The sequence below is a fragment of the Silurus meridionalis genome, chromosome 8 (assembly GCF_014805685.1).
Source record: "Silurus meridionalis isolate SWU-2019-XX chromosome 8, ASM1480568v1, whole genome shotgun sequence".
Lineage (NCBI taxonomy): Eukaryota > Metazoa > Chordata > Actinopteri > Siluriformes > Siluridae > Silurus > Silurus meridionalis.
In genome coordinates, this window is record NC_060891.1 from 6,232,477 (window position 1) to 6,260,420 (window position 27,944).

Below are 27,944 nucleotides of genomic sequence, written 5' to 3' on the forward strand. Positions count from 1 at the left end.
TTACTCTGTATACCTACAGAGCTCTGGGAATGCAATATTACATTGGAAGCTTAGAATCCAATTTTCACAGCTAATAGTGTTTTCTGCACGTGTAATATCCTGAGCCCGGAAACATTTGGGTATAATGGATTTGGCTTTGAAATGTTTTCATTAAACAGGAGAGAGACACGGTCATATGCTTACTGTGCATCAAACACTGTCCCACTTGAAGGATATGATTAGCTCATGTGTCAGTTGAAATTTACATAAACTGCCGACAAACTGCCGACAAGCTACCTTAGTGAATGCTGTTTAGTGATGCGCCGAGGTTGATGATATGTACAGAACAGTATTGTAGAAATGCAAAAATTATCAATATTTACAGCATATCTACAGTAAGTGTCCACAATATCGATATTATTATGGATAATTATAACAGGGTGTAGCATGTAATAAATTAAACACCACAGGGCGTGCTGTTATGGGAAAATAATCAATTAAGTGGAACAGTATGTCCTAATGTTTTACATTACTCTTATACCAGTATAACAATTTGTTATTCGAAAGACATCATACATTAATCTGTTTATAATTACATTTACTGTTAAAACAAATCACTTCTTGCTATCACTTATAACTGTTATAACTGTTATAAACAGTCACTGCCCCTTATCAGCGATTCTATTTTTTACCTCTCCTGACATGTAGTACATGTATATGTAAAAACTCCATGTTCTTCATGCTGAGATCTTTCCTGTGGCAGAAATCTTGCAAAGCATTGATGATTTCCATGAATGTTAAATAAACAAATCGTTAAAGAAAGCTTGACCATTAAGGATTACTTATTTCTTTACTAAATAAAAAAAAATTAAAATATTTTTTAATGAGAATGGAATGAGGAAGAAACTTCAAAAAGGAACCCATTCTCATCTGGGTGACAACTAATGTCCATTCATTATAGTTCTATTTTTGCTGAGGTGTGCTATTCAGTGACGCAGAACTATTTATGCAAACTATGGTCATAAGCCATTGTGGTAGACTTGATATTAATTACAGGCCATATCCATCCTTATCATTTTTGAGTTGCTCAGGACTACTTTATATTTTTTTCAGATTAATTTTAGGTAATTAAACAACTAAATTTAATAAAGGTACTTTCCAAATCGGGAATCAAGAAGTGTTCAGATTTATATATGTCATATACACAAATATACTCTAAATTGTAGCCTTTATGTTTGTTTTTTTAATAGATTTTCTAATAATATGATTTACAATTAGTCTCACATTAAAAAGCATGACAGCGATAAGAAGAGGCATTTTATTGATGCCTGTTTTTTTTTCATTACATGTATCAGCTGTAAGATTGCATAATAGTAGTGTGATATTATTTGCAGTGATGTCCATGATCATGTGCATGGCTGGTTCAAATATGTATATTTGTAAATATGTTTCAACAGAGTTCAAACTTGTGTAGTGTTCACCTACATTAGATTTGAATAAAGAACACAGATCTACAATGGCAATAGCACCATTATGGATCTTTCACAGGTCTGATTACTGTAACAGTAATGTCTTCATTATTTTTCTTTTGTTTTGGCAGGGCATATCAGTCGGCTGTTTCACCCTGCTGATACACCGTCTGTTACATGCACTGAATTATTGAGTGCCACTGCAGCTCAGATTTCACAGCCAACAACATTCATTCATTCCACATTTAGAAGCAGGTATTTCCCTTCACGTGCACTCCTAAATGGTTCAACTCCAGGATCAGTTCAAGCTGAACTTCATTTCTGATCAGAGGGAAGTCCTGATCCTACTCTTGCATGCCACAGTCAGACCTGCACTGTAAAACCTGATAAGTAAGTTCAACTAAAACCATTTGAGGAAATGGATTGCTTTAAATGATTAAGTTTATTACCTTAATAATTTACATATAAACAATCACTCCATTTGATTACAAGTAACTAGGTATATAGAGTGGGGCAAAAAAGTATTTAGTCAGCCACCAATTGTGCAAGTTCTCCCACTTAAAAAGATGAGAGAGGCCTTTAATTTTCATCATAGGTACACTTCAACTATGAGAGACAAAATGAGAAAATAAATCCAGAAAATCACATTGTCTGATTTTTAAAGAATTTATTTGCAAATTATAGTGGATAATAAGTATTTGGTCAATAACAAAAGTTAATCTCAATACTTCAAATCAAAGCAAATCAAAGCAAAATGTAGTTACTTTAAAATATACAAGTTATTTTAACATGTTTTTGTTTAATTTTGTTTAACTTTATACATGTTCTTTAATAGTTTGGATTCATCAGTATTAATGTAAAATGTTAAAAATAAAGAAAAAAAACACTGAATGAAAAGGTGTGTTAAAACTTTTGGCTGGTACTGTATATGATACATAAAAGTCAGAAGAGACTAATTTTGACCTACCCCCACATATCTTGAACTGTAACTCTGAAAATGTTCACATAAATGATTTTTTTGTTTTTTACTTTACTTTTAACATGTAATTGAATTTACAAAAATGACCTGAGGGGGTTGGGTAAAAAGAACTGATTACCGTAATTTCCGGACTATAAAGCGCACCCATAAATAAGCCTCACCTACTGAATTTGACATAGATTTTTATTTTAAACATAAATAAGCCGCACCTGTCTATAAGCCGCACTAATGAACTTTACACAGGCTTTAACGAAAGACAGTGTCTGTTACACGGTGTAACGGGTGAAATATTTTGTGGCTCCTTCAAGAGCAGAGCGGCATTTTGGGAATAGCCTGTCGCCGCATTTTTCCGGTATTACTGCATGTGTGCAAGACCGAGGAATATGTCCTTATTATTTTCTGATGCTCATTTCTAAGTTTCTTTGACTAACCCGTAACGCTGTTGCCAAGAAAAATAAAAAAGCACAAGTTTTGGAAACCTGTCTGTGCTTATATGATTTCTGTTGCAAATGGAGTTAGCGAGCTCTCCCTTCACCCAGACTCAACGCGTTACAACGGCTTGTATCTAAACAGTAGCCTACCAAGAAAGTCATTGTTCACTGTCTTCCTCCTTCCTTTCACAACTATTTCTTTCTGGAGTTTATCTTTTGCCATTGTCGCGCGTTTAAAAATCACCACCGATGGAAGTTTTTTCTCCCGATGCCGTGCAGCTCAGAACAGGGGTGAGGTGCGTTTTTTCATTTCCGTTTGGAAATTTCATAGGTCTAATGTTATGTCGCTCAGTTTTTTGGCTTGAAGTTTGTGAAACCGGGAAAAACCCAGGAAAAATCCATAAATTAGCCTCTTCATTGTTTAAGCCGCGGGGTTCAAAACGTGGGAAAAAAGTAGCTGCTTATAGTCCGAAAAATACGGTAGTTTACCTGGAATGACTTATGAATTCAAACAGCATAATTAGTCTAACAGTAGTTAGCTAAAAAACTACCTCTCAATAGTATATTTTAGCTCATTTCTCAGAGCTGGTAACTTTGGTTTGAGCTGCTTCCCTTCATCATCAGGATTTAAGAAGAAAACCTGGATGAACACAAAAAAGCCACTTAACTTCTCTGGGTAGCTCAAATGTAGAGCGTACACAAGCCCAAACAAAATTACAAGTGAATCAGTCCAAAATCTATGGGACATTACAACCGGATCCTCAAGGATGATTGACACATGGTGAGTGTTAAAGGAAACTCCTTTAGGCACCATGTCTTCATTCACCACTGACACCAGAGCCACTGCTCCTTCCTGGGCCTCCAACAAAAACAAAACAAAAAATTATGTAAAACAAATATTTTTTTTATATTACACCATCCATGGTTTTACATAGAATAATATTAAAAAGACAATTTTTATGTAGAAAATTCAAATCATATTGTCATGACTGGCATTCTGCAATGTAGTATTTTCAACATTTTAAATTAATATAAGAGATTTATGGTATGTATTATTGCTCTTTGTTTGTTTTTCTGTATAATAGGGCGCAATTATAGTCTGAAAGCTTTTGAACTGAAAGAGACATGACTCTCTTTCAGTTACAGCCTTCTTGAACTGGTCCACCATCTCAAGCCTCTTGGTTTCTAAAATGTCCTTAGTCTGTCCACATGGATAATTGGGAATCCTTTATGCCAGCCCTGGTCAGTTTGGTCCTGTAGTTGCCCATTTTGAAGCATAGGCTGTTCTTCCAACCATCATAACCTCTAACTGTCAACTAAATTGCATAGTGCATTGTCAAACCCTGGGTCTTCAAACTGAAGCCGAAAGTCAAAATTCAGCTTTAACTTCAACAATTAGGCCATTCTTAGGACAAGCGGGCAAAATCAGCCTTTCAGCGTTCTCATCATCTAGAATGACCCTCAGTTTCAGTACATCAGTCACTTCCATTGTACTGTATTTGGGAGAACTGTAACATGAAATACAAAAAGTAATTTCAAGAGTCAACATGCACCAAATGTCTACATGATCCTTAAATATCAATATATGTATGTTGCCCTTATTGTTAGAACACATGCAATGCAGGTTCTCAATTACTCATCATTTTCAATAATGCATATCCAGTTCTCGTGTTAAAATATCACAAAGCTGCTAAATAAGCCACAGTATTTAAGAAAATGTTTGGCATTCTGGGGAATTTAACAGAATTTTTATGGCTTTACAGTAAATATAAACAGCAGCAATCGGTCAGCTTCAAACAGGAAAAAACTAAACATCAACCAATCACAATATTCCTTTAAGGTCAACTTAATAAAACTTAACTTTTTAAAACACTTTGCATATATGTAAGCATGTACTTTTACATTGAAATAATATACAAAAACAAAAAAACTACCAGCAACTGAATGGACAGGGCACTATTGCTTTCCTTCTTAACTGCCAAATCAAGTCTTCAAGTACCACATTTTTCTCTGAATGTATTCTAGACATATGTATCATCAATGAACTATAAGTATTAAATGTGCACATGCAATTATTATACAGGCAAGGTAAAGGTGAGATTGTGGAATACTGTCCATGATGGAGTCTGTAACACAATTTACATTTCCACATTATGTGGCAATCACTAGAACATATGGGAAAAACATGGTATGAAAACTTTTGTGACTTTTGTGTATCACTTCATAGAAGTGAAAATGATCGAATCAACGTAGGCTTGTTTTTTTTTTAAGTTATCCACCTCACACATATGAAGGGCAATGGCAGAAGGCACCAAAGTTAGCACAGCCTCGAAATGTTATATAACAAGTGGCATTAATTAACATAAATGTGGCTATTAAAAATAGTGCTAACGTCGCTAACAGGTTGCTCATGTCCACTTAGTCTCCGTTTTTGTTTGAATAATCAATGTTAGCTGACAGAAACACAAGCTAACCTAGCCGAAAAAATACAATGTTTATAGATTTTAGAAACAAAGAACTAGAACTAGTTAACTTAAGCAGTAACTACTCACTTTCACAACCTGTTTCTCACCATCTGAATTGTAGTTCATGTAAGCTTACTCAATTGATAAAAAGAATAGAAATAAGTGTATCGTTAAGTCTTACCATTTGACCAAGATTGCACAACATAAGGCCCAGTGTCATGGGTAAAGGTTTGTGCATTTATGCTAACAAATCATGGTGCACAATCTCTACTGTTACTGAAAGTCATTGCTCTACTCATTTAGTGTATTTAATGATTAAGTACAGGCATTGATGTGACTGCAGTGTACATTCCTCCTGATCCTAACGCTAAGCTAGCTATGGAGGAACTTCATGCAGCTATCAGTAAACAACAGTCTGGACATCCTGAAGGAGCATTTATCATTGCTGGAGACTGAAACCACTCTAACCTAAGATCTGTTTTTCCAGAATTTCTCTTGAGCAGTTCTCTACCAGAGAGGACAACACGCTGGATCAGGTATATACAAACATGCCTGAGGCATACATGGCCATTCCCCTCCCCCATTTGGGTCAATCTGATCACCTCTCTTTGTTCCTGCTACTCAATAGACAACACTGATCAAACGGGTGAAACTAGAGGTGAGGACATTTCTTCTTTACAGCAACAGTTTCAAGATTATGATTATAAATCATTTAAACAATACACAACACTGGAGAGTGAGAACTATCATGAGCTTTGAGACTTTGAGAAATGTAAGATTATGGGTCTCTAGATGGTTCGGGATGTTTGTGGGTTCGGCATCTATTTCTTTTAAGGTCCACAATCTTCATGAGGTGGGACACGACTGGAGCTGGTGCAACCTCAGGATGCCTTGGGATGGGAAGAGAAAGCGAAGCAGTGGAGAGGAATTAGCGTAGCTGCTGTTTATAATATTAACAAGCACAAGTTGATAATGTGCATTTGATCAGAGGTACTGGAGCACGAGGTTATGATATGTTTTATGTGTAGGACTTGCTTAAAAGATACATCTTATAGCTGCACTTAAACTGGGAGAGTGTGTCTGAGCCCCAAACACTGTCAGGAGACTATTCCAAATTTAAGAAGCTAAATGTGAGAATGCTCTACGTCCTTTAGTGGACTTTGCTATTGCTATACTAGAAGTCCAGAGTTTTGGGATCTCAAGGAGCATGACAGATTGTAGCGTGTTAGAAGACTGGATAGATACTTGGGAGCTAAACCATTTAGGGCTTTGTAGGTAAGTAGCAATTGTTTGTAGGGATAAAATATGGTCATATTTTCTTGACCCTGTGAGAACTCAGGCTGCTGCATTTTGGACTAACTGTAGCTTGTTAATTACTGAACCAGGACATCCACCTAGTAATGCAATACAATAGTCCAGTCTGGAGGTCATGACTGCATGGAAATGACATTTTTCTTAGCTTTGAAACATTTCTAAGGTGGAAGAAGGCCGTATTTGTAATATGGTTGATATGATTTTCAAAAGACAAGTTGCTGTCTAAAAAAACTCCCAGGTCTTTTACTGTTGAACTAGTATTTACAGTACAGCCTTCTAAACGCAGGTTAAAATGCTGGAGCTTCTGTCTTTTTGGGCCGTTGAGCAAGCAGTTTTATCTGAATTTAATAATAAAAAGTTATGCGCCATCCAATCTTTTAAATCATTAACACACTCAGTTAAACTGACCATTTAAGCTGTATCGGCTGGTTTTCAGGAGATATATAACTGGGTAGCATAGCAGTGGAAGCTAATCAGAATCAGACTCAGGTTTATTGGCCAAGTTTGTTGACACACAGGAATTTGGTTCCAGCTGTTAGTGACTCTCAAAGTACAGACATAAATTAACTATACATTTAGCTTGGACTATTCAAGACCAAACACACAAGACAAGACAAGACAAAACAAACTATACGAGAAGTTACAGACAATGTGAGACAATATAGACAGTATGAGAATTAAATAGGGATACAGATTATATGACAGATCATTAATGTACATAAAGTGTGAAAGTGCATGGTAGTGCAAATAACAGTATTGTGCGTCAGATATGATAAAGAGTTTACTATAGAACTTTGTACAATATACAGCAGCCATAGTGTGTGTAACATATACGGATGTGATGACTGACAGTTCTGATAAGGCAGTACTTATTGATATGAAGCAGGAAATATAATTAAGGTGAGTTATTAATGATGTTGTGTCCAGGGTGCGAAGGGTCAGTAGTGATTTCTGGTTCTTGTATGGCCCTAAAGTCCTAAAGAGTAGGCAGGGGAGCACCAATACATTTTTCTGCTGTGTTGCAGTCTGTTTCTGTCCTGTTTTGTTGCTGCTCCAAACCTGATGGTGGTGGATGAGCACAGGACAGATTCAATTACTGCAGTGTAGAACTGCAACAACAGCTCCTGTGGCAGACCGTACTTCCTTAAAAAGACTAATCCCATGACTTCTAATAATATTTCGCCAAGGGAAGCATGTATATTGAGAAATGCTGTGGTCCTAGAACTAAACCTTGTGGCACTCCATAGTTTACTTGCATTAAAATGGATAGTACTCCATTTAAATCTACAAAATAGTAACAATCAGACAGGTAGGATTTTAACCAGCTTAATGCCTGTCCCTGAATGTTGATGTAATTCTGTAAGCAATCCAGGAGAAAGTCATGGTCTATAGCTTAAAATGCAGCACAAAGGTCTATCAAAACTAACAGAGAGACCTAGCCTTGGTCTGAAGCTAAAACAGATAATTTCTAATTTTATCGAGAGCAGTTTCTGTGCTATGATGGGGCCTGAAACCTGACTGAAACTCTTCAAAGATATTGTTTCTTGTAAGAAGGAACATAACTGGGCAGACACAATCTTTTCTTAAATCTTAGAGATAAACAGAAGATTTAAAATGGGTCTTTAATTGGATAGTTTATTTGAATCTTAATTAAGTTTCTTAATGGGCAGCCTAATAACTGTTAACTTGAGGGGTTTAAACGTTACCTAAAGATAGTGAGGAACTGTCCATTCATCCTGTCTACGTGTAACAAAGATTCGGCTAGTTAGAACCAAAAATCTCAATTTGGACTGTTTGGAATCAGTCTCCTCTAAATAGTTTATGTTGAAATATGTCACTTGAACAACAAGAAGCATTTATGTAAATTAGCAATTTCTGAGGCTGGTAATTCTAAAACACTTATCCTTTGCAACAGAGATAGCTCTTGGTCTTTCTTTCCTAAAACAATCCTCATTAGAGCCTCTTTCACCACTGCACTTGGGAATACATTTAAAGTTCTGAGCGTTTTAGATTGACTGACCTTTACTTCTTAAAGTAAAGGCTTTTTAAAGTAAAGTGAAGTAAAGTAAAAAATAAAGTAAAGTAAAGTAAAGTAAAGTAAAGTAAAGTTTTGTCCAAAATAAAACTATGTTGGATCTGTGAGTGTGTGTGTGTGTGTGTGTGTGTGTGTGTGTGTGTGTGTGTGTGTTTGCAATATGTCAATAGTATCAACTTACAGTACTGTCTAAAGGACAGGTTTTTCTCAGACCCTGGAGATTTACACCGACCCAGCAGCCTTATACAGCAATGTTGTGCATCTCGTCATGCAGCACATCTAGCTGATGATAGACACCTTGGAGATGCTCTGAGCAATGTCATTCCCTCAATGTCACTCCCTCAATGTCATTCCCTCTTTTCTCATCTTTTATTATTTTTTTATTTGTGTATAAAATATCCTTTCATTGCAACAGTATTCTATAATGGCAGTGGCCTTTGTCAGCAAGATAGTGCTTCCTGCCACACTACAAACATTGTTCAGGAATTGTTTGGGGAACATGACAAACATGACACCAAATTCCCCAGATCTCAACCCAAATAAGTATTAATTGAATGAGCTGATTCATAGAATCAATCATTTAATCTTACATTTAATCCTTAATTCTTTGTAAATCTCTGTGTGTTTACTCCAGGTTTTCTAATTTCCTCCCACAGACATGCTGGTTTCCATACTGGCTTTGCTAATTTGCCTAGGTGTGAATGTGCATGAATGTATGTATGTATGTATGTGTGTGTGTGTGTGTGTGTTTATTAATTATTAACATTTACATTCACATTTATGGAATTTGGCAGTCCCCTACTTATTAAGAGCTATTTACAATTATTTAATTATATAACTAATTAAGGTCTTTGCTCACTTCTCTTTATATGATCACATAATATATATAATATTTTTTTCACAGAATTATGTTTCAAATCTATCATAGAATTATAAATATAATTTCATGGTCCTGAAATGTGAATGTAAATATAATTAAATGTGTTTTTAATATGATGATGATGATGATGATGATGATTATTATTATTATTATTATTATTATTATTATTATTATTATTATTATTACACTTGGGTCACTTATCCACCTTAAAATAAAGCTTTCTGTGCCTAACCAATCATTATTCTCATTCTTCTTATTTTTTTCCTATTATTATAATTATTATTATGATGATGATTATTATGATTATGATTATTATTATTGTTGTTATAAATATCAACTCTGCAGCTACAGGTTTATGTCTGATCGCCACCTAGAGGCCATGAAAAATATAATCGGTTTTCATGACTGCTGTTTCTTTGAAGTTATGAATAAAATAAAAAAATGAATAAAAAGTTTGGTGAGACTCATGAACCAGGAGTATATATATATATATATATATATATATATATATATATATATATATATATATAATAGCAGAGTTTGGAGAGATGGTGGAAAGATGTCTACGTGAAATATTTAGCTATGACTATTTCAAGACATAAAATATTGTTATTCGTTATAATAATCATTTGGTGAGAAGACTGTAAGTCGAAAAGCACGTGAGTTCATGTGAGCTGTTAAAGACAATTTCCTCTCGGGTGAGTTTCTTGTTGGACTGCGTCAGAGAGGAGTGCCAGATCACGTAACACTGGCTGCGAGGGTGTATGCGTACTCCTGTACTGTGCAGTATGCTAGACTGCAGCAGAATACAAAAGCCTAGTCTAGTCTACTGTCTAGTACGTAAGTGTGCTCTCGTATCGAATTTCACTTCCTGTTCCCCAGGTATCGGTACACACCTGTGGAGAGAGGCGCACGTCTTTATTCTGTCCTGAAACTTATTAAAAGTTACTTTTTTTTTCCCTTTTCAATCGCTTTTTCTTAAATTAAAGGAGGAGTGAAGAAATATTTTGTGTTAAAAGAATTTTACAGGTAAGACGCGTTCAATTTGTTTTTGTCTGTTTCGCTCAAAGGCCCGCCGAGATGTAACATCCCTCCATAGGCTTTTATCTGTACTCGGCTAATGGTTTCTACCTGAGCTTCTACCTTTTTCTGAAAACAGTGTTCGTTGTTTATTTAATAAACTTCCTCATCCCCTATCCTGCTAAGAGGTCTGGGGTGTGAGACTACATAGTAAGAATTCTCACTGTATTAAGAAGATTTGTTTGTTTGTTTTGCATTTAGATTAATCACATTACTTGTTACCTTATTTGGAAAAAAGATTTCCACTGTCTCACTTTTACATACACTGGACAAACCGTCAATGTCTTTATTTTATGAATTTATTATTATATTTTTCTAGTTTGTATATTTTGCATAATAACACCAGCACACCATGACAAATGCAATCCTGATACTTGGCAATCAAGCTGATTCTGGTTCTGATTCAAAGCAGACAAGGGACCCCATGATCATGACGATGACCACCTACTGGACCTGTGTATTAGTTCTCTCCACCTCGCTGCTGCAAACACTTATTCTGGCTCAGAACACTGGAGATCAGTGCTTCAACAAGTTCACCAAAGGAAAGGAAGACTTTGTTTTAGATACTGATGAGTCAGTGAAGGATGGAGCCCAGTTCCTCGGGTCTCCAAAAGTGACCGGGGTGAAAGAGTGTGTGTCGGCGTGCTGCGAAAAGTCCGAGTGTAACCTGGCCCTAATGGAGAACGGAGATCAGGAGGGGACCATCAAGACCTGCTTTCTGTTCAGCTGTTTGTACAAGCAGAAGAAAGTGTGCCGCTTTTTCCGAAGGAAGGGTTTCAGCAACTACATGCTGACCTCGGTTTTTGACAGCTACCTGAAGGACTATAACCCAGGTAAGTGTAGATAATAAAAGTATAAATGTGTTCTTTCAATTCAGTTGGTGGTAAAAGAATATAAATCTGGACAGATACGTGTTACAAGATACTTGTTCGATATTAATGCTTGATTTAGTTGCCGAGCAGAAACAATATAAACTGATAACAAATATCAGTAAAGTATAATGACTGAAATAAACACAACGTGACATTAAAATAGAATGTCGTATGAGGTTGTATGGTGGGTCGGACATTGCACTTCTGAATAGAAGGTGGTGAGGTTGGATCCTACTACCACCAAGCTGCATAAAAATTTTGTTGTTTTGTTTTTCCCCCCAAGTGCATTTTTCTGTACATTCACATTTTCTGTGGTCTGGTCTGTTATGGATATGTTATGTTATGTTATGATCTTTCTTTTCTTTTGGTTCTGAAAAACATCTCTGCTGTGTTGCCATGTTCCACATTCATTCATAGTTTATAGATTAAGTACAGATAAATTCATTTTTTTACTTTTTATTTCTGTTTAATTGAGTTAATGTGAAATAGCCTTGGACACAATATAAACCTTGGTTTTGGATCACATCAGTCAGAATCTTTTTCATATCTTCAATGTGAACGCTTTGCATGGTTTGTGCTTTCCCTGTGCGTTCTCAAGTCGAAAAACAGTTCCTGTAATTCAAGATTCCCCCCTGCCCTTCCTGGTAAAATACTCATGAATAGCGCAAGCATGCGAACATGCCTCAGACCTGTGATGACTTGTTAGATTGCGGACCATAACAGCCTGCTCTCACTGCTATTCTTTTGAAATGTGTTCGTGTTTATTTCCGTTTGCTTTCTTGTGTTGAGCAGATCAGAAGGACCAACCACCTAAGTCAAATGCAGGACAGGACAGAGTGGTGCAACCTCATGATATGGTGATTCTTAGTGGCCTCGAGAGCAAGGATGAGCACAAACAAACTCTTAAGTACCAGTGGGTGCAGGTTTCTGGAAGCCCTGCAGCTATCCTTGAGGTGTGTGTCCATTTTCATAATTCTTCAGGTTCTATTCTCCAATTACTAGAAAGACAGGAACTGTTTATCCATTTTCAAAAAGCTGTCATTAAAGAACCTGGCACATTTTGTAAACTCATTGAGATATTACAAAAGCAGAGCATGTAAATCTACCACTCGTTTACCCTCACACTTCTCACACATTTTGAGCAGAGATAAATAGATAGCTCGGCATTTTGAAGTACAGTGGTGTCTGTATTTAATATACTTATTTTTTTTAGAAAACCCTTTTTGGTGATGAAGTGAAGGTGTCCAACCTGTCTGCTGGAGTGTTTACGTTCAGGCTGACTGTCACGGATATTGCTGGGCAATCTGACTCATCAGAGGTTACAATCTTGGTCCTCACACCTGAGCAGTCACACCGTGAGTATTTCTCTTTACATAAACCTGCGTTTTCTATTAACTCGCCAAAATAAGTGAATTAATTCAGTTAATGCTGTGTATATAAAAGTGTTCTGTTAGCAAAAATCATTTACTATAATTTTTTATGTAAACATATAGTGTGCTCCTTGTGATCATGGGGGATTTGGGTTTTCTAGTTTCTCTTCAATAACATGCCTGTGGGCAGATTGATCACACCTTAATTAGCCTAGGTGTGTGTACATGGTGCCCTGGAATGGATTGGTAACCCATCTGGATGAATTTTTCCACCTTGCACATAGTCTTTCCTGGGATTGGCTCCAGATCCACTGCAGCCCTGATTAATAATTATAGAAGATGAATAGGGGTCAACGATACACAAAGTTTGCGGTTTTTAGGTCACGGTTCGGCACAATTTCGTTATTGTCAGGGAGAAGAAACGTAAAACATAAAATTGCTTGTCAATTTTTTGTTATTATTATTATCAACGTTTGTGAACGGCAACAGTTTACATTTTTAAAACTATTTTAAATTAAATAAAAACAATTATAATATTGATTAAATTGAGTAATCAGTTAAATTGCCACAAATAAAATTGATTCAATAAAATTAAATAAATGGAAAAATGAAATATTTTACATTTGTTAGACCCCATTTGGGAAATACAGATGTGTGTTTTATATTTAATATTCATTTTCTAAAGATATGATTTACAACTGTTCTACTTATTTCAGCATACATTTCTTCCATCCTTCATTTATTAACTCCCTCAATATGTGGAACTGTCATAATTTTTCCCTTTAAAGAGAAATTCTTGAAGCAAACGCTAATGAATACATTTCTCTAGACTGCCGTAAAACAGTGACGTGATTTCGTGCATGCGCAAAGCAATGCAAAACAAATCTTATTTACGGTACGGAGTGAGTAGCCACAGTGGAACTGCACTATCTCTAGTTTCTTTTTTATACCACTGGCATTGTTGTGTATGTTTTCAAGTTTAATAGTAATTAAAAATTGGCTGAATGTGTGAGGTGGAGACTAAACAAATTTGTGGTCCACCACTTAATATGTTCCTGAAGGAACTCAAATTAGAACTATGTTCTGCACGTAAAAAGCCCTGTAACAAAAAAAGTTCGGTACGAATGTGTGTTCATTAGACCTTTAAAGATGAAAAAATGTCATCAGCCTGAAAATAAAAACTTTGGTTTAGTCAAGTCTTAATCAATAATAATGTGTTTAAAATGTAGGGTTATTTTGTAAATGAATGAAACAGGTCAAAAAGGCCACCAGTTTTTGAATTGCTTTAATATATAACTGAAAGCAAGTTATTTAAATATCCTAATCACTTATTCAGCTTGGGTTCTTGGAAGAAGAATCTTTTTGGGCTTGTCGAGCAAACGTTTTGGGAGGAATCTGAATGAAATTGCTCTGTAATGGCATATGTTAAACAGAACCAAGGTGTTGCTGTACTGTTGGCTTGCATTTGGAATATATAAATATATATAAATATATATTTTAAATATTTCAAATAAAGCACAAGATATTGACTCACTTCAAAAATGTTCAAGAATTTGGTTGTTGGTTTGTCTTTTAGGTAAGATTAGATATCTCTATTAATACAAGATATTGCCCACATACAGATGGTCCCCGAGTTACGATGGTATGACTTATGTTTTTTTTTCCGATTTTACAATACCGATAACGATACGACAAAATTGTAAAAATACAGAAAATTGAGCGCAACAGGCACAGGCAGCAATGTACAATGTAAGCTGGGCTAAGCGTGTCTCTCCCCCTGTGAGATTCCCCACTCTTGCTAGCAGTCCAGGGAGTAAAGTTGTCTCGGTGTGTAATTTCTTTCTGTTTCAAACGATTTCAAACAGCAATTTTAAATGAATGTCTTCCAAGCGCCCAAGTATGTCTCCTGCTGGTAGTGGGAAAAAATCCACCAGTTTAGAGCAGAAAATGAAAATTATAAATCAGCATGAAGCAGGAAACACTGTCACAGTCATAATACCATCTTCGACTTACGATGGGGTCGTCGTAACGTATCTCCATCGTAAGTAGAGGACTACCTGTGTAATGTTGACTTGTAATGTTCTCGTTGTTTGATGTGCTAAAAATACTAATTTGTTTGTTTGTAAATCTTTTTTGTTCACAATAATCTGTGTACTTGTTTGCAAATGACATTTCATATGTATTTGTTATTCATATTCACATATTTCTTACATAATTTGGTTCCTTTTTATTTTGCTTGTGTGCTTGTTGGAATTTTTGTTTAGTTTTCCCACATACAAATGGAATACATAATTCCACATAATGGAATTACATTTTAAAACTAGGGTGATCTTTCACCATAAAAAAAATAAAAACACCAACCTTAGTAACTAGACAAAATGATTAGATATATCATGTGTGTTGTAGGTGATCTAAACCAAAGAAATATATAGCAACTGCTCTTTATTTGAAATAAAATTTGACTAATTTAAAAAGCTCTTCACCCCAATCAAATGTCACTAAGAAAATACACAGAGGGAGTTCTGTTCAATAAAGGTGAAAAAAGCAAACTTAATGGACGAGTGTGTGAGAAGAAAGTGGAAATGTGTCTTGTTTTGAGATATGCTTTCATGTTTGAGGTACTGAAACTAGTTGAGCTGGTTTTTAATCTTGAGTTTCACAAGCAGGGATTGAGAAGCCAGACACTCATCTTTTTGTCAGCTGCGTGTGAGTTTCAGTGAACAGTCCATGATTAATTAGCTTCACTTCGCTTTTGAGGTGAGTCATTTTGATGAGAATGCATGAATAGTATTCTGATGAAGTAGCCTTTTCAGATTGTCTGCGGATGTTTATATGGGTTGAGGTGGGTTCCCCCCTCCCCCTCCACTACTATAGATCACATTATGAAACACAGAAAAAAGACATACAACAGCCTCTTTAGTATAAAATAGTAAATATTGTAGTAAATGTAAATGAATAGTAAAATAAAAGTAAATAGTAAAAAATAAAGTAATAAATATCACTGTGAACACTAGTCATCCAAGTAAATGTAAGTAGGAGTCATAACAGTAGATATGTAGCAGTGTTGATGTGATCAGCATAGTGTACACAAACCATTGAATAGTACAATTACATATATGAGTTAGCAAGTAAAAAATGCAATTAGATGTTTAATGTGCTTTGCCTAGAAATAGTTGCTAATGCACACTAATATCCTGGTAAAGTGATGCTGATAGACAAGACCTCCTCTACCATTTCTCACTTCAGTGGAGCTGAACAAGTCTGATGCTGAATGCGTTTTGCTATTTGACTAATAGATTATGCGTGGTTTCTAATACACTGTCCATGAGGGACACTAGTTTGCTTAGTGTCCTCCTTTCCATTACAATATCAAAACCAGTGAGAATACCAGGGCAGAGTCAGCTGCCATTGTAGCTATTAGAAACAGAGAAATGGAAGCTGTGGAAGCTCAACAAACTAATAAACAATAATTGACCTAAGCAAACTTAGGAAGCTTAGTCTTTTTACCCATTTCCTAGACTGAGGCCACATGTTTACCTTTCATTAGTACAGCCCTGTTTTTAAAGTCACCACTATATTTTAATGTGCCAATCAGGCCAGCATCCCATCCAGTGATGTTTACTGGTAGTGGTCAACTTCAGGAAGAAAAGAGACCACAGTAGTCTTAGCCACATCGAGATGAGGGTTGTTTCCACCCCACTCAATAGTTTTTTTTATTCCTGCATTTGACCAATCCTCTCACTAAGTTGGAAAGGATGGATGTTGGTGAATATACTTGAGAAATAAGAGAAAAATAAATCTAAGGAATTATGCGTTTCATTGTATTGCTCTGAGGTTGCTTGTTTGTACAGAGCACAAAGGGTGTAAGACTGAAAGCTACTGTCACTGTTGGTTGTCAGATGGCATATGCTTATGTGAATATTAGGGCTTAATATTCAGTGAAAATTATTTGTTTTTATTGGTTGATCATAAAAGCCTTTTAATTTTCATTCATTTGGCCTGTGTTCTATAGAAATATTATACAAGGACTGGTGCAGTTGCTGATGTGTGGTTCAAGCTCATCAGCTTACATCTAATTTCTTATGCAATTAAATAAATGGCTCAAATGTCACATGCTTGGCCTGTTTTTTTTATTAACTGCTCATGAATAAGTTGAGTGGAAGAAAAAGTATTGTTTAGCTTGACCTTTAATTGTTTCAAGTGGCCTTTGCTGCGACATATGGATGTACAATTATAAGCCATAGCATTAAAACCGCTGGCAAGCATATGGATCTGAATGACTTTGACAATGGCAATATTGTGATTACTAGAGGACTGGGTCAGAACATCCCCAAAATGGCAGGTTGTGGAGTGTTTCTGGTATACTGTGGTTGGAACCTACCAGAAATTGTTCAAGGGAAGACGATCCCTGACAGTGTTATGGATGCCCCAGGTCCATTTTTATGTGTGTGGAGTGAAGGCTAGCCTAACTCGTCTGATCACACAGAAGCATTACTATAACTAGAAACGAATGCTGGCTATTAAAGAAAGGTGTGTGTGTGTGTGTGTGTGTGTATATGTAGGGCTGCAAAGCTACAGACTGCTCCAGGTTCAAATGCTGATTTGCCTGTGTGTTGGAGAAGAAATGGCAACATGGTGCACTATAAAAGCTGGGCACTAGATCTCAATCTGATCAAGCACTCAATCTAATGTGCTTGTGGATCTCATTTCTTGATTAGTCAGAGCTGTTTTGGCAGAAAAAGGAAGACCGATTCGATATTAGGAAGGTGGTTCTGGTACAAGAGTCGCTGTTTAAATGTGTGTAACTGGGATGGGAGGAGCTGGTACGTGTGCTTCTAATTGGATTTTGCATTAGGGAAGTGATCCTTAATGCACAGTTTATAATAGGGTTCAGACGTACTGTGCATCCGGAAAGTATTCTCAGCGCATCAGTTTTTCCACATTTTGTTATGTTAAAGTTTTGCTTCTAAATGGATTAAATTTATTATTTTCTCAAAATTCTACAAACAAAACCAAATAATGACGACGTGAAAGAAGTTTGTTTGAAATCTTTGCAAATTTTAGATGTTTCTAAAACTTCATTGGATTCCACCAGTGGTAAATTCAGTTGATTTTAACAGTGCATGTCAGAGCACAAACCAAGCCAATTGTCTCTAAACCTTAGAGACAGGATTGTCTTGAGGCACATACCTGGGAAAGGGTGCAGAAAAGAGTCTGCAGTATTGAAGGTCCCAATGAGCACAGTGGCCACCATCATCCATAAATGGGAGACGTTTGGAACTACCAGGACTCTTCCAGAGCAGGCCACCCAGCCAAACAGAGCGATCGGGGAGAAGAGCCTTAGTCAGGGACATGGCCAAGAACCCGATGGTCACTCTGAATGAGCTACAGCGTTTCTCTGTGGAGAGAGGAAAACCTTCCAGAAGGACAACCATCTCTATAGCACTCCACCAATCAGGCCTGTATGGTAGAGTGGCCAGACGGAAGCCACTCCTCAGTAAAAGGCACATGACGGCACACCTGAAGTTTGCCAAAACTGGTCTGATGAAACAAAGAGTGAGCGCCATGTCTAGAGGAACCTAGCCACTGCTCATCACCTGGCCAATACAATCTTTACATCACACTGTGGGGATGTTTTCTAGTGGCAGTAACTGGGGGAAACTAGTCAGGATTGTGGGAAAGATGAATGCAGCAATGTACAGAGACATTCTTGATGAAAACCTGCTTCAGAGTGCTCTGGACCTCAGAGCGGGGCGACGGTTCATCTTCCAACAGAACAATGACACTAAGCACACAGCCAAGATAACAAAGGCATGGCCAGGGGACAACTCTGTAAATGTCCTTGAGTGGCCAAGCCAGAGCCCAGACTTGAACCTATTTGAACATCTCCGGAGAGATCTGAAAATGGCTGTGCACTGCTATTGTCCTTGATGTGCCTTATCCAACCTGATGGAGCTTGAGAGGTTCTGCAAGGAAGAATGGAAGAAACTCTCAATAATAGGTGTGAGGTTTTTAGCATCATACTCAAAAAGACCTAAGGCTGTAATTTGTGCTAAAGGTGCTTTAACAAAGTATTGAGCTGTGAATGTTTTATAAATTATCAAAGATTTCACACAAACATCTTCACTGATGATTTCATACTTTGATAAGTGGCAAGTATTTGGTAGCTTGATTAAATGAGATCAGACTGACCCAAATGAGGTTAGTGAAATTATCTTTTACACCTCAGAAATATTTCTGTAAGCATGGTTTAGTGTGTTTTCTTTTCTGGTTAATCAAAGCATATAAGCTACTCACTCAAAAATGGCTGAAAATGTTCTGGGTGCTTGGTCAGGCATTTTAATTTTTTTAGGTTTATAACTGTTTTATTCCTTGGCCATATGACTGCAATTATTGGTCGATTAAATTCACTGGAGTATCTCAGTCTAATTATCTATGATTGCCTGTCCAGTATGATATACTTAAAGAGAAATAACCTGTTTTTATGGAAGAAAAATTTCTGCACTTCACAGATTGTTGATATATGAAGGGTTTGTCTTTTGGTTTAAATTTTTGGTTATTGTTTGTTTTGGATTTTGCAAAATTGCAGTAAATATAATAATCTACAAATAAGTAGTGCACCTACCTTATGTACTAAATTAGCAGAGCACCCATGCGTGGAGTTCCCATGCACTTTCTTTTTGCTGGAACCCTCTAGCTCAGTGGGCCTGTTGGGTAAACTAGCAAAGCCATGGTTTTATAAAAAATAATGTTCTTGTTTTTTAAAATCCAGTCAGTCATTGTTATGTGAAGCTGCAATTTGTTCATTTTGTTTACAAGAGACCTTTATTTTATTATTATTATTATTATTATTATTAAACCTAAACAACAGAGACCACCAGTGTGTGCTTCCAAATTTGTGGCAATAGTTTAGGAATGCCCCACATACAGGTGTGATAATCAGGTGCCTGCATGTGTTTGGCCATATGGTGCTTGTTGCTGTAATAAGAAAAGAAAATGCTTTTTGTTCCTTTCTGTTTTAGCTGATGATTCAGTGTGGGAGAACTTAGGCAGTTTAAAAACAAGTCGCATAGCTGCGTTTTAGATCATTTGCAGAGAATGTTTTGCATTCAGGGGTAGACCTGCCAGCAGACAGTTGTAGTTGTTCAGTCTTGAAATGACAAGAGACCGAACAAGCACCTGATCAGTCTGTGTGGATACAATTGTCGACTCCTTCTGATGGACATTTATGTAGTTACTTGAACACCAAGACAGTAATGCATTACAGTAATGTAATTCTAGATATAACAAAAGCATTAACTAGTTTTTCTGCATCCTGTAACGACATCATATTTCTAATTTTAGCAAAATGTTTAAGGTGAAAGAAGGCGACCCTGGTAATATTATTTGCATGAGCCTTAAAGGCAAATGAATTAATGGTCTAAATGAGGACTATGAAAATTGAAAGGCTGATATATAAATGGTTCCCCACAAGTCCCTATGGACAAGCTGCCACAGTGGAAAACCTCCGAAATTGAGATGCCACTTTTATGATTTATCTCATTTACCTATGCATGTTTCATTTTTTTTTTTTCTTCTTACAATTCCTCTATTTCTAGACCACTGCCTGGTGCCTAAGAAGATAGGACCATGCCGTGGTTCCTTCCCTCGCTGGCACTACAATGCGTTGTCTGAGCAGTGTGAGAAGTTCTATTTTGGTGGTTGTAATCCAAACCGCAATAACTATCTGTCTGAGGACGAATGCAAACAAGCATGTGATAAAGTTTCAGGTATACAGTTTATTGTTGCTGAATAATTGTAACATGATTAAACATGGGGAAAAATAGAAATGTTTCTTGAATTGACACATTTCTGTTGTATTATTCCATTATCATTTAGTATTAGTAGGCATCCCAAACAAGATCTAAAACCTTACTAATGCATAATTCTCCTCAATGTTTTAGTTCATACATTTCCATCGTCAGGAAGGCATGGTCCAGTTGAACTTCCAAGTAAGTGCATAAAGTAAGACTATATATAACTCTAGCTCAGTGGGCCTGTTGGGTAAACTAGCAAAGCCATGGTTTTATAAAAATAATGTTCTTGTTTTTTAAAATCCAGTCAGTCATTGTTATGTGAAGCTGCAATTTGTTCATTTTGTTTACAAGAGACCTTTATTTTATTATTATTATTATTATTATTATTAAACCTAAACAACAGAGACCACCAGTGTGTGCTTCCAAATTTGTGGCAATAGTTTAGGAATGCCCCACATACAGGTGTGATAATCAGGTGCCTGCATGTGTTTGGCCATATGGTGCTTGTTGCTGTAATAAGAAAAGAAAATGCTTTTTGTTCCTTTCTGTTTTAGCTGATGATTCAGTGTGGGAGAACTTAGGCAGTTTAAAAACAAGTCGCATAGCTGCGTTTTAGATCATTTGCAGAGAATGTTTTGCATTCAGGGGTAGACCTGCCAGCAGACAGTTGTAGTTGTTCAGTCTTGAAATGACAAGAGACCGAACAAGCACCTGATCAGTCTGTGTGGATACAAATTGTCGACTCCTTCTGATGGACATTTATGTAGTTACTTGAACACCAAGACAGTAATGCATTACAGTAATGTAATTCTAGATATAACAAAAGCATTAACTAGTTTTTCTGCATCCTGTAACGACATCATATTTCTAATTTTAGCAAAATGTTTAAGGTGAAAGAAGGCGACCCTGGTAATATTATTTGCATGAGCCTCAAAGGCAAATGAATTAATGGTCTAAATGAGGACTATGAAAATTGAAAGGCTGATATATAAATGGTTCCCCACAAGTCCCTATGGACAAGCTGCCACAGTGGAAAACCTCCGAAATTGAGATGCCACTTTTATGATTTATCTCATTTACCTATGCATGTTTAATTGTTTTTTTTTTTTCTTACAATTCCTCTATTTCTAGACCACTGCCTGGTGCCTAAGAAGATAGGACCATGCCGTGGTTCCTTCCCTCGCTGGCACTACAATGCGTTGTCTGAGCAGTGTGAGAAGTTCTATTTTGGTGGTTGTAATCCAAACCGCAATAACTATCTGTCTGAGGACGAATGCAAACAAGCATGTGATAAAGTTTCAGGTATACAGTTTATTGTTGCTGAATAATTGTAACATGATTAAACATGGGGAAAAATAGAAATGTTTCTTGAATTGACACATTTCTGTTGTATTATTCCATTATCATTTAGTATTAGTAGGCATCCCAAACAAGATCTAAAACCTTACTAATGCATAATTCTCCTCAATGTTTTAGTTCATACATTTCCATCGTCAGGAAGGCATGGTCCAGTTGAACTTCCAAGTAAGTGCATAAAGTAAGACTATATATAACTATAACTCAGCTGTGAAACTCTGGGACTATAAAGTGTTTACATTACAAGCCACCAGTAAGCACTAAATGTAATATTAAAAATCTACTTTTCTTTTGACATGGTAAGTTACGGCTTATGTTGTATAGACATATTATTTATTATACTTATATCAGTCTATTTTCTTTTTTAATAAAGAACTTAAACATTGGCTCTTTTTCAGGTGAGGAGTGTGGTGTGCCATGTAAACCAGATAAGTTTACCTGTGCTAATGGATGTTGCATAGATAAAGAACTTGAATGTGATCAGGTGAAGCAATGCCGCGATGGCTCAGATGAAGAGCAGTGTAAAAATAGTAAGTACTTAATGTTAAGGTGTATTGCAGAAATTTGATTCTCATCTCCTTAAATATTTAGTCACATAGTCCTGCTTCGTTCATAATAATGCAGATAGTAATATTGTTTTAATTCACTAATAGTCATTCAGGGCTTGATTTCTACATTAGTTGTGATTTGTTATAGATCTAGAAACAGTTCTAAGTTGTTGATGTTCGGGCCTCCTAAGCAGCAGTTAGCTTCTATTAGCATGTAATAATGAGCTAGCAACTTTAAATACTAGCTAGTTGCTACTAACATTTCTCATTTCGGTTAATTTGATGAGCAGAAGCATTCAGAATAATTTTAATAAACTTCCTGGTTGTTTTCTTTTACTTTCACTTCTTCTGCAGAGACAGCTAAATGCTTAATAATTGCTTCCTTGTAAGCTTTTGACATTGTCAGCCCTGTTTGTTTGTTGTGTTTCCCTGGAACAAAGATTTTTGTAGAAATTTGGTAGCATATCCTCCTTTTTTTTTATTGTATTTAATTATTTATGAATAATATTAACATTAATGCATTTCTTTCCTGGCACAGTGGACACAAAGTTTCGCAGATTGCTTGACCTAGATGTAGAGGAAAAGGAAGGTTTGCATCAACAGCTAATAATTAATTAATAATAAAAAAAAATCCACTTATACATTACATGGATTCTTTCTTACTTCTAATTCCTATCTTTCACTATCACCATTAAGTGATTACAGCCAGCCATTGCACACAACCTCCTGTGACCGGACCATGCAGGGAGAGCACTACCAAGTGGTATTACAACCCATATGAAATGAAATGCATTCGCTTCAACTATGGTGGCTGCAAGGGCAACGATAACCAATTTAATTCTGAGGAGGACTGCATGACACTTTGCAGTAAAGTAACTGGTGAGTTTTGGCTACAGGCCTTTCACTCGATAATAAGACAAATAAAATGATGCATAAATACATTTTAATTATATCCTATAAAGAAAGATTCTTTTTTAATGTTTCAACTCCCTTGTCTCTTATTGTAATATGTTTCCTTTTTAATAACCACTGAATTTTTTGCATTGTTTATAATAGTGGTTTGAGTCCCTCTGAAAAATATGGATCACAAATTCATATAGCCAGTGGATCATTCTTACAACTTTTAGTCAATCAGAGAGTTTAATTATGTTGTGGTATAAATACGACATACGTTTTCATATATTTTGCATAATCTGAAAAATATAATTTTTTTTAAACAAAAGGGAAATTCGTTTTTTTTAAGTAACTAACAGGTTTAGGTCTCGCAATTTAAGTGAAATAAAGTTTTGTGTATGGTTTTGTGAAAGTTTATTGCTACCACATCCAAAGATAAGCTGTACAGTTGTGTGCCTCCGACTTTGTGGTAAAATTTGGGGAAGAACAACATTTGGCTGGAAAGTTAGGTGTTCAATTACTTTTTTCCATACATCTTGCTTAAACATTTTTTCGACTGAACTATTTGTGTAAAATCATTCATTTTGCACAAACACATTTATTATTGTGTCTTATTGACTATTGTGTCTTGTTTGTGGATTATTTTGTGGCTTTTTTTCTCATAATATTATATAATACACCGATCAGGTATAACATTATGACCACCTGCCTTATATTGTGTTGGTCCCACTTTTGCTGCCAAAACAGTACTGACCCGTCGAGGCTCAGACTCCACTAGGCTCCTGAAGGTATGCTGTGGTATCTGGTACCAAGATGTTGGCAAGAGATCCTTTAAGTCTTTTGAGTTGTGAGGTTGGGCCTTCATGGATTGTCCAGCACATCCCACAGATGCTCGATTCGATTGAGATCTGGGGAATTTGGAGGCCAAGTCAACACCTCAGACTCGTTGTTGTGCTCCTCAAACCAGTCCTAAACCATTTTTGCTTTGTGGCCGGGCACATTATGCTTAGGTGGGTAGTACGTGTTTAATTAACATCCACATGGATAATTGAACCCAAGGTTTCCCAGCCAATTGCCTTGGCTTCTTCCCATAGTGCATCCTGGTGCCATGTGTTCCCCAGGCAAGCGACACACATGAACTCGGTCATTCAAGTGATGTAAAAAAAATTTTTAAGTGCTCCATTAGACCAGGCCATCTTCTTCCATTGCTCCGTGGTCCAGTTCTGATGCTCACGTGCCCTTTGTTGGCGCTTTCAGTGGTGGACAGGGGTCAGCATGGGCTGGCAAACTTGACTCTGCGATGTATTCTGACACCCTTTTGATCAGAACCAGCATTAACTTTTTCAGCAATTTGAGCTCCTTTACTGGATTGAAACACACAGGCCAGCTTTCACTCCCCACATGCATCAATGAGCCATGGACACCCATGACCCTGTCGGCAGTTCACCACTATTCCTTTCTTGGACCACTTTTAATAAATAATGACCACTGCAGACTTTGAACACTCCACAAGCTTGCCCATTTTTCCTGCTTATAATCTATGTTTTTCACTTCACCTGTCGGTGGTGGTCATAATGTTACGCCTGATTGTAATGTAATATAATATATAAAAGAAAATATTAAGTGTATTTGTCTATAATGTGTATTTAGTGTATTTGTCTATATTTGAGAGATCATGGTTTACAGTATTGGTGGGATTTATCTATTAGTGCTATAATTGTATGTGCATGATCATTAATGTCTGGCACTTGTTATGCAGAGAACGATGCTTATGAGAGACGGTCAACTTTTGAAAAGCAGTTACAAGATGGTCAATCAGGTAATTGTTTAATAAGCTGCTTTCCAGTTTTCTGAAGAAGAAAAATAAATGTTAAAATTAAAGTATCTAAAGGTCTAACAGACATGGACAATTTGTTTAATTGTAATTCCATTGTTATTGCATTGTATATAATTATGTATTAATTTATGCTTAGTCAAGCAAATACTTTTAATATTTGTAGTAGTTTATTCCAATCTCTTACCCATCACACTACCATTCAATGTTTTTCTTCCTTGGTCTCTCAATTTTTTTAGTGTCCATTGCCATTGCTGTTGCACTGGGTTTGGCCATCCTGATTTTGTTAGCTGTGCTTGGTTACTGCTTCTTGAAGGACAGGAAGCAGCGCCAACCAAGGCACCAGCACGTGTCTGCTAACGGCACCCACCTACATCTTGGAGAAGACACAGAGAAACTTGTCTACAATAGTACTACCAAACCAATCTGATCCCCACCTTCTTTGTCCATCAAGAGCGGTCCTGTATTCTAATTCTAACACAGTATGCATTTCCTGCTGTATAAACACCCAAATCTGTTCATTAAGGGTTTGAATATTAGCTAATGATATGAGTTACATGTTCAATGCTACATTCATGATCCCCAAAGTATTGGAATTACTGTACTGTGTATACCACCCTGAAAGGTTTTCTTGGTAGAAAACGCGATAGGAATTCTGGTGGAAATTTTTTTTGACTCCCTACCGCCTCTGATTCTTTAAGTAAATCTGGTAAAGCGGCAACTGCCTACATATGCAAGCTATGTTTCCTTAATAATGTTTTTAAATAATTTCTCTTTTTTTTTTTTTAACTGGAGAAGGGGATTTAGTGGATTTCCCCCCACTTCAGCTTTACTTAAAATTAGAAGGAATTGCAGTCATGTTTTACATGAACACAGATGTATGCTAATACAAGTTCACATTACATAAAAAGCACCATAATATTTTCTAGTAAATGAAATAGCAACGCATAAACACCCAAGTCAGAACGACAACATTTTCACATTTGCCTGGTTTTTCTTTCTGCCTGAAGCCAATGCCAGGAAAATTACAAAACTCTGCAAAACATGGTGACCCCCAAGACTGGAATTTACACCCACACTGCTTTTAATACTGTTAAAAAAATAAGCAGATCCAGATTGTTCGCTAATCACTGAGCCTTTTAGCAAAGAAATCGGAAAAACTAAGGAAAATTAGTGTGGCAGCAGGACTGAATTTAGAACCTTTTTCTTGAGATACGATTCGCTTCTTAGTGCTTAATTTTATCGCAACAGTCCACCTGCTTTAAATCAGGTGTTTCTTTTGAGGAGGTAAGGTGATTGTTAACTTTATATATTTTTTAGTTTGTTTGTATATTAACTATATTGTATACTTTAAAGCTAAAGCTGTTTTGATTTATGTACTGTGATATACTGGTTGTTAATAAGCATCTCTGTACTCAGGGTTAAATATTCTCATTTATATGTTTAGATCTGCTTTGATATGAGAATTAGACTGTCTAGATTGACTTAAAATAAAACTACTCAAAAAAGCATGTATTTTATGTGATTTGGCCTGGCAAAGTGTTAGTGTTTAAGAAGGATATACCATTTAAACAATTTTTTTTTAGTGTTTCATTGCTCATAAATATCACTATATTGTTAAATGAAAACTATTTAAGAAAATGTTAAAATCATTTCCACAAACCAGATTTTAATAGTTTAAGTTCAAACAATTAAATGTGATTTTGTTCACTTCTTTATGTACATATAAATAAATCTTGTTTGACATCTGTTTTTAAAGATTCAATAAAAACATATGTATATTATGCATTTCTGTGATTTTCTGATCGACTCATTGGGAGATGTTTTTTGTTTCATTTTTGAACTTAATGCTTTTCAGCCTAACTGTTAACACGAGTGGGTATTCCATTATCCTCTAGTACTTGGGTTAAAACACTGATGCGCACACACACTGCTATAAGTTTAGTCCAATTATAAGAACCACTTAAGGAAACACACTGAAAATTCTAATTGTTGATTAACTTTAAATCTTATCAACTACAAACAGGTGAAAACACATGTGGCCTGCACATTGCTCGCTACTTCTCCCATTCACTTGACGAAATCTTTAATGCTGTATTCCCTACTGACCCACTCGGGTGGGACAATATTAATTACATTACAGATTAATTAGGGTCTTTAACAAATTATAGTCTAGAGCTTTACTAATGCTATTTGACATGTGATTAAATAGTGAATAAACAATTTACAGTTTGCTATCAATAAACACTTCTCAGTTTGCTATAAAACAAGATAATAGTAGATGTTGAGGGGTCTTTCCTGTTGTAGTGAGATAAGAGCTGCAAACATTTACCCACACATACCACAAAAGCTTCCTGTTCTTTCACCTGCTTCCTCCTACTTTCAGATGCTTGTATGCCATCTACTGCTTAATTGTATTATATATAATTAAATGTAAATATATTTGATTTAATATTAAATATAGTGAATTAACCTAAATTTGCTTTACATCTTCACTTCGAAAAGCTTCGTTTTTAATACAATGCATTCAGCATTCTAGGTAAAACATACACATAAGCCTATACTCTTAAGGTCACCACCACAAACAGACAGTTTAGTACAAGTTTTTTTTCCTGAATGTCAGTAGGACTCAATGTAAATGC

General features: G+C 36.1%; 1 protein-coding gene across 3 annotated transcripts; it reads left to right on the forward strand.

Annotated features, from left to right (window-relative positions):
• The first annotated feature begins 10,372 nt into the window (after positions 1-10,372).
• Positions 10,373-27,090, forward strand: spint1a (serine peptidase inhibitor, Kunitz type 1 a). 3 transcript variants are annotated; one of them, XM_046856064.1, is made up of 11 exons: positions 10,373-10,581; positions 11,042-11,465; positions 12,297-12,457; positions 12,718-12,859; positions 20,473-20,643; positions 22,147-22,194; positions 22,425-22,556; positions 23,113-23,163; positions 23,271-23,453; positions 25,228-25,287; positions 25,542-27,090. In XM_046856064.1, exons 2-11 carry the CDS (start codon positions 11,057-11,059, stop codon positions 25,730-25,732), a joined length of 1,548 nt encoding a protein of 515 aa, XP_046712020.1. In that variant the 5' UTR covers positions 10,373-10,581; positions 11,042-11,056; the 3' UTR covers positions 25,733-27,090. The 3 variants fall into 3 exon arrangements, with proteins under 3 accessions (XP_046712020.1, XP_046712019.1, XP_046712018.1); XM_046856063.1 differs by lacking the exon at positions 22,147-22,194 and adding an exon at positions 20,818-20,865 and having other exon boundaries at positions 10,376-10,581; positions 11,045-11,465; XM_046856062.1 differs by having other exon boundaries at positions 10,376-10,581; positions 11,045-11,465.
• Positions 27,091-27,944: the final 854 nt, after the last annotated feature.

What these genes read in the sequence shown, in the direction of transcription:
- spint1a (XM_046856064.1), top strand. Translation starts at nt 11,057, where the DNA reads ATGATCATGACGATGACCACCTACTGGACCTGTGTATTAGTTCTCTCC. An exon ending in CACACCTGAGCAGTCACACC is followed by an intron (nt 12,860 to 20,472) that starts GTGAGTATTTCT and finishes CTCTATTTCTAG; the next exon opens with ACCACTGCCTGGTGCCTAAG. An exon ending in ACTTTGCAGTAAAGTAACTG is followed by an intron (nt 23,454 to 25,227) that starts GTGAGTTTTGGC and finishes CTTGTTATGCAG; the next exon opens with AGAACGATGCTTATGAGAGA.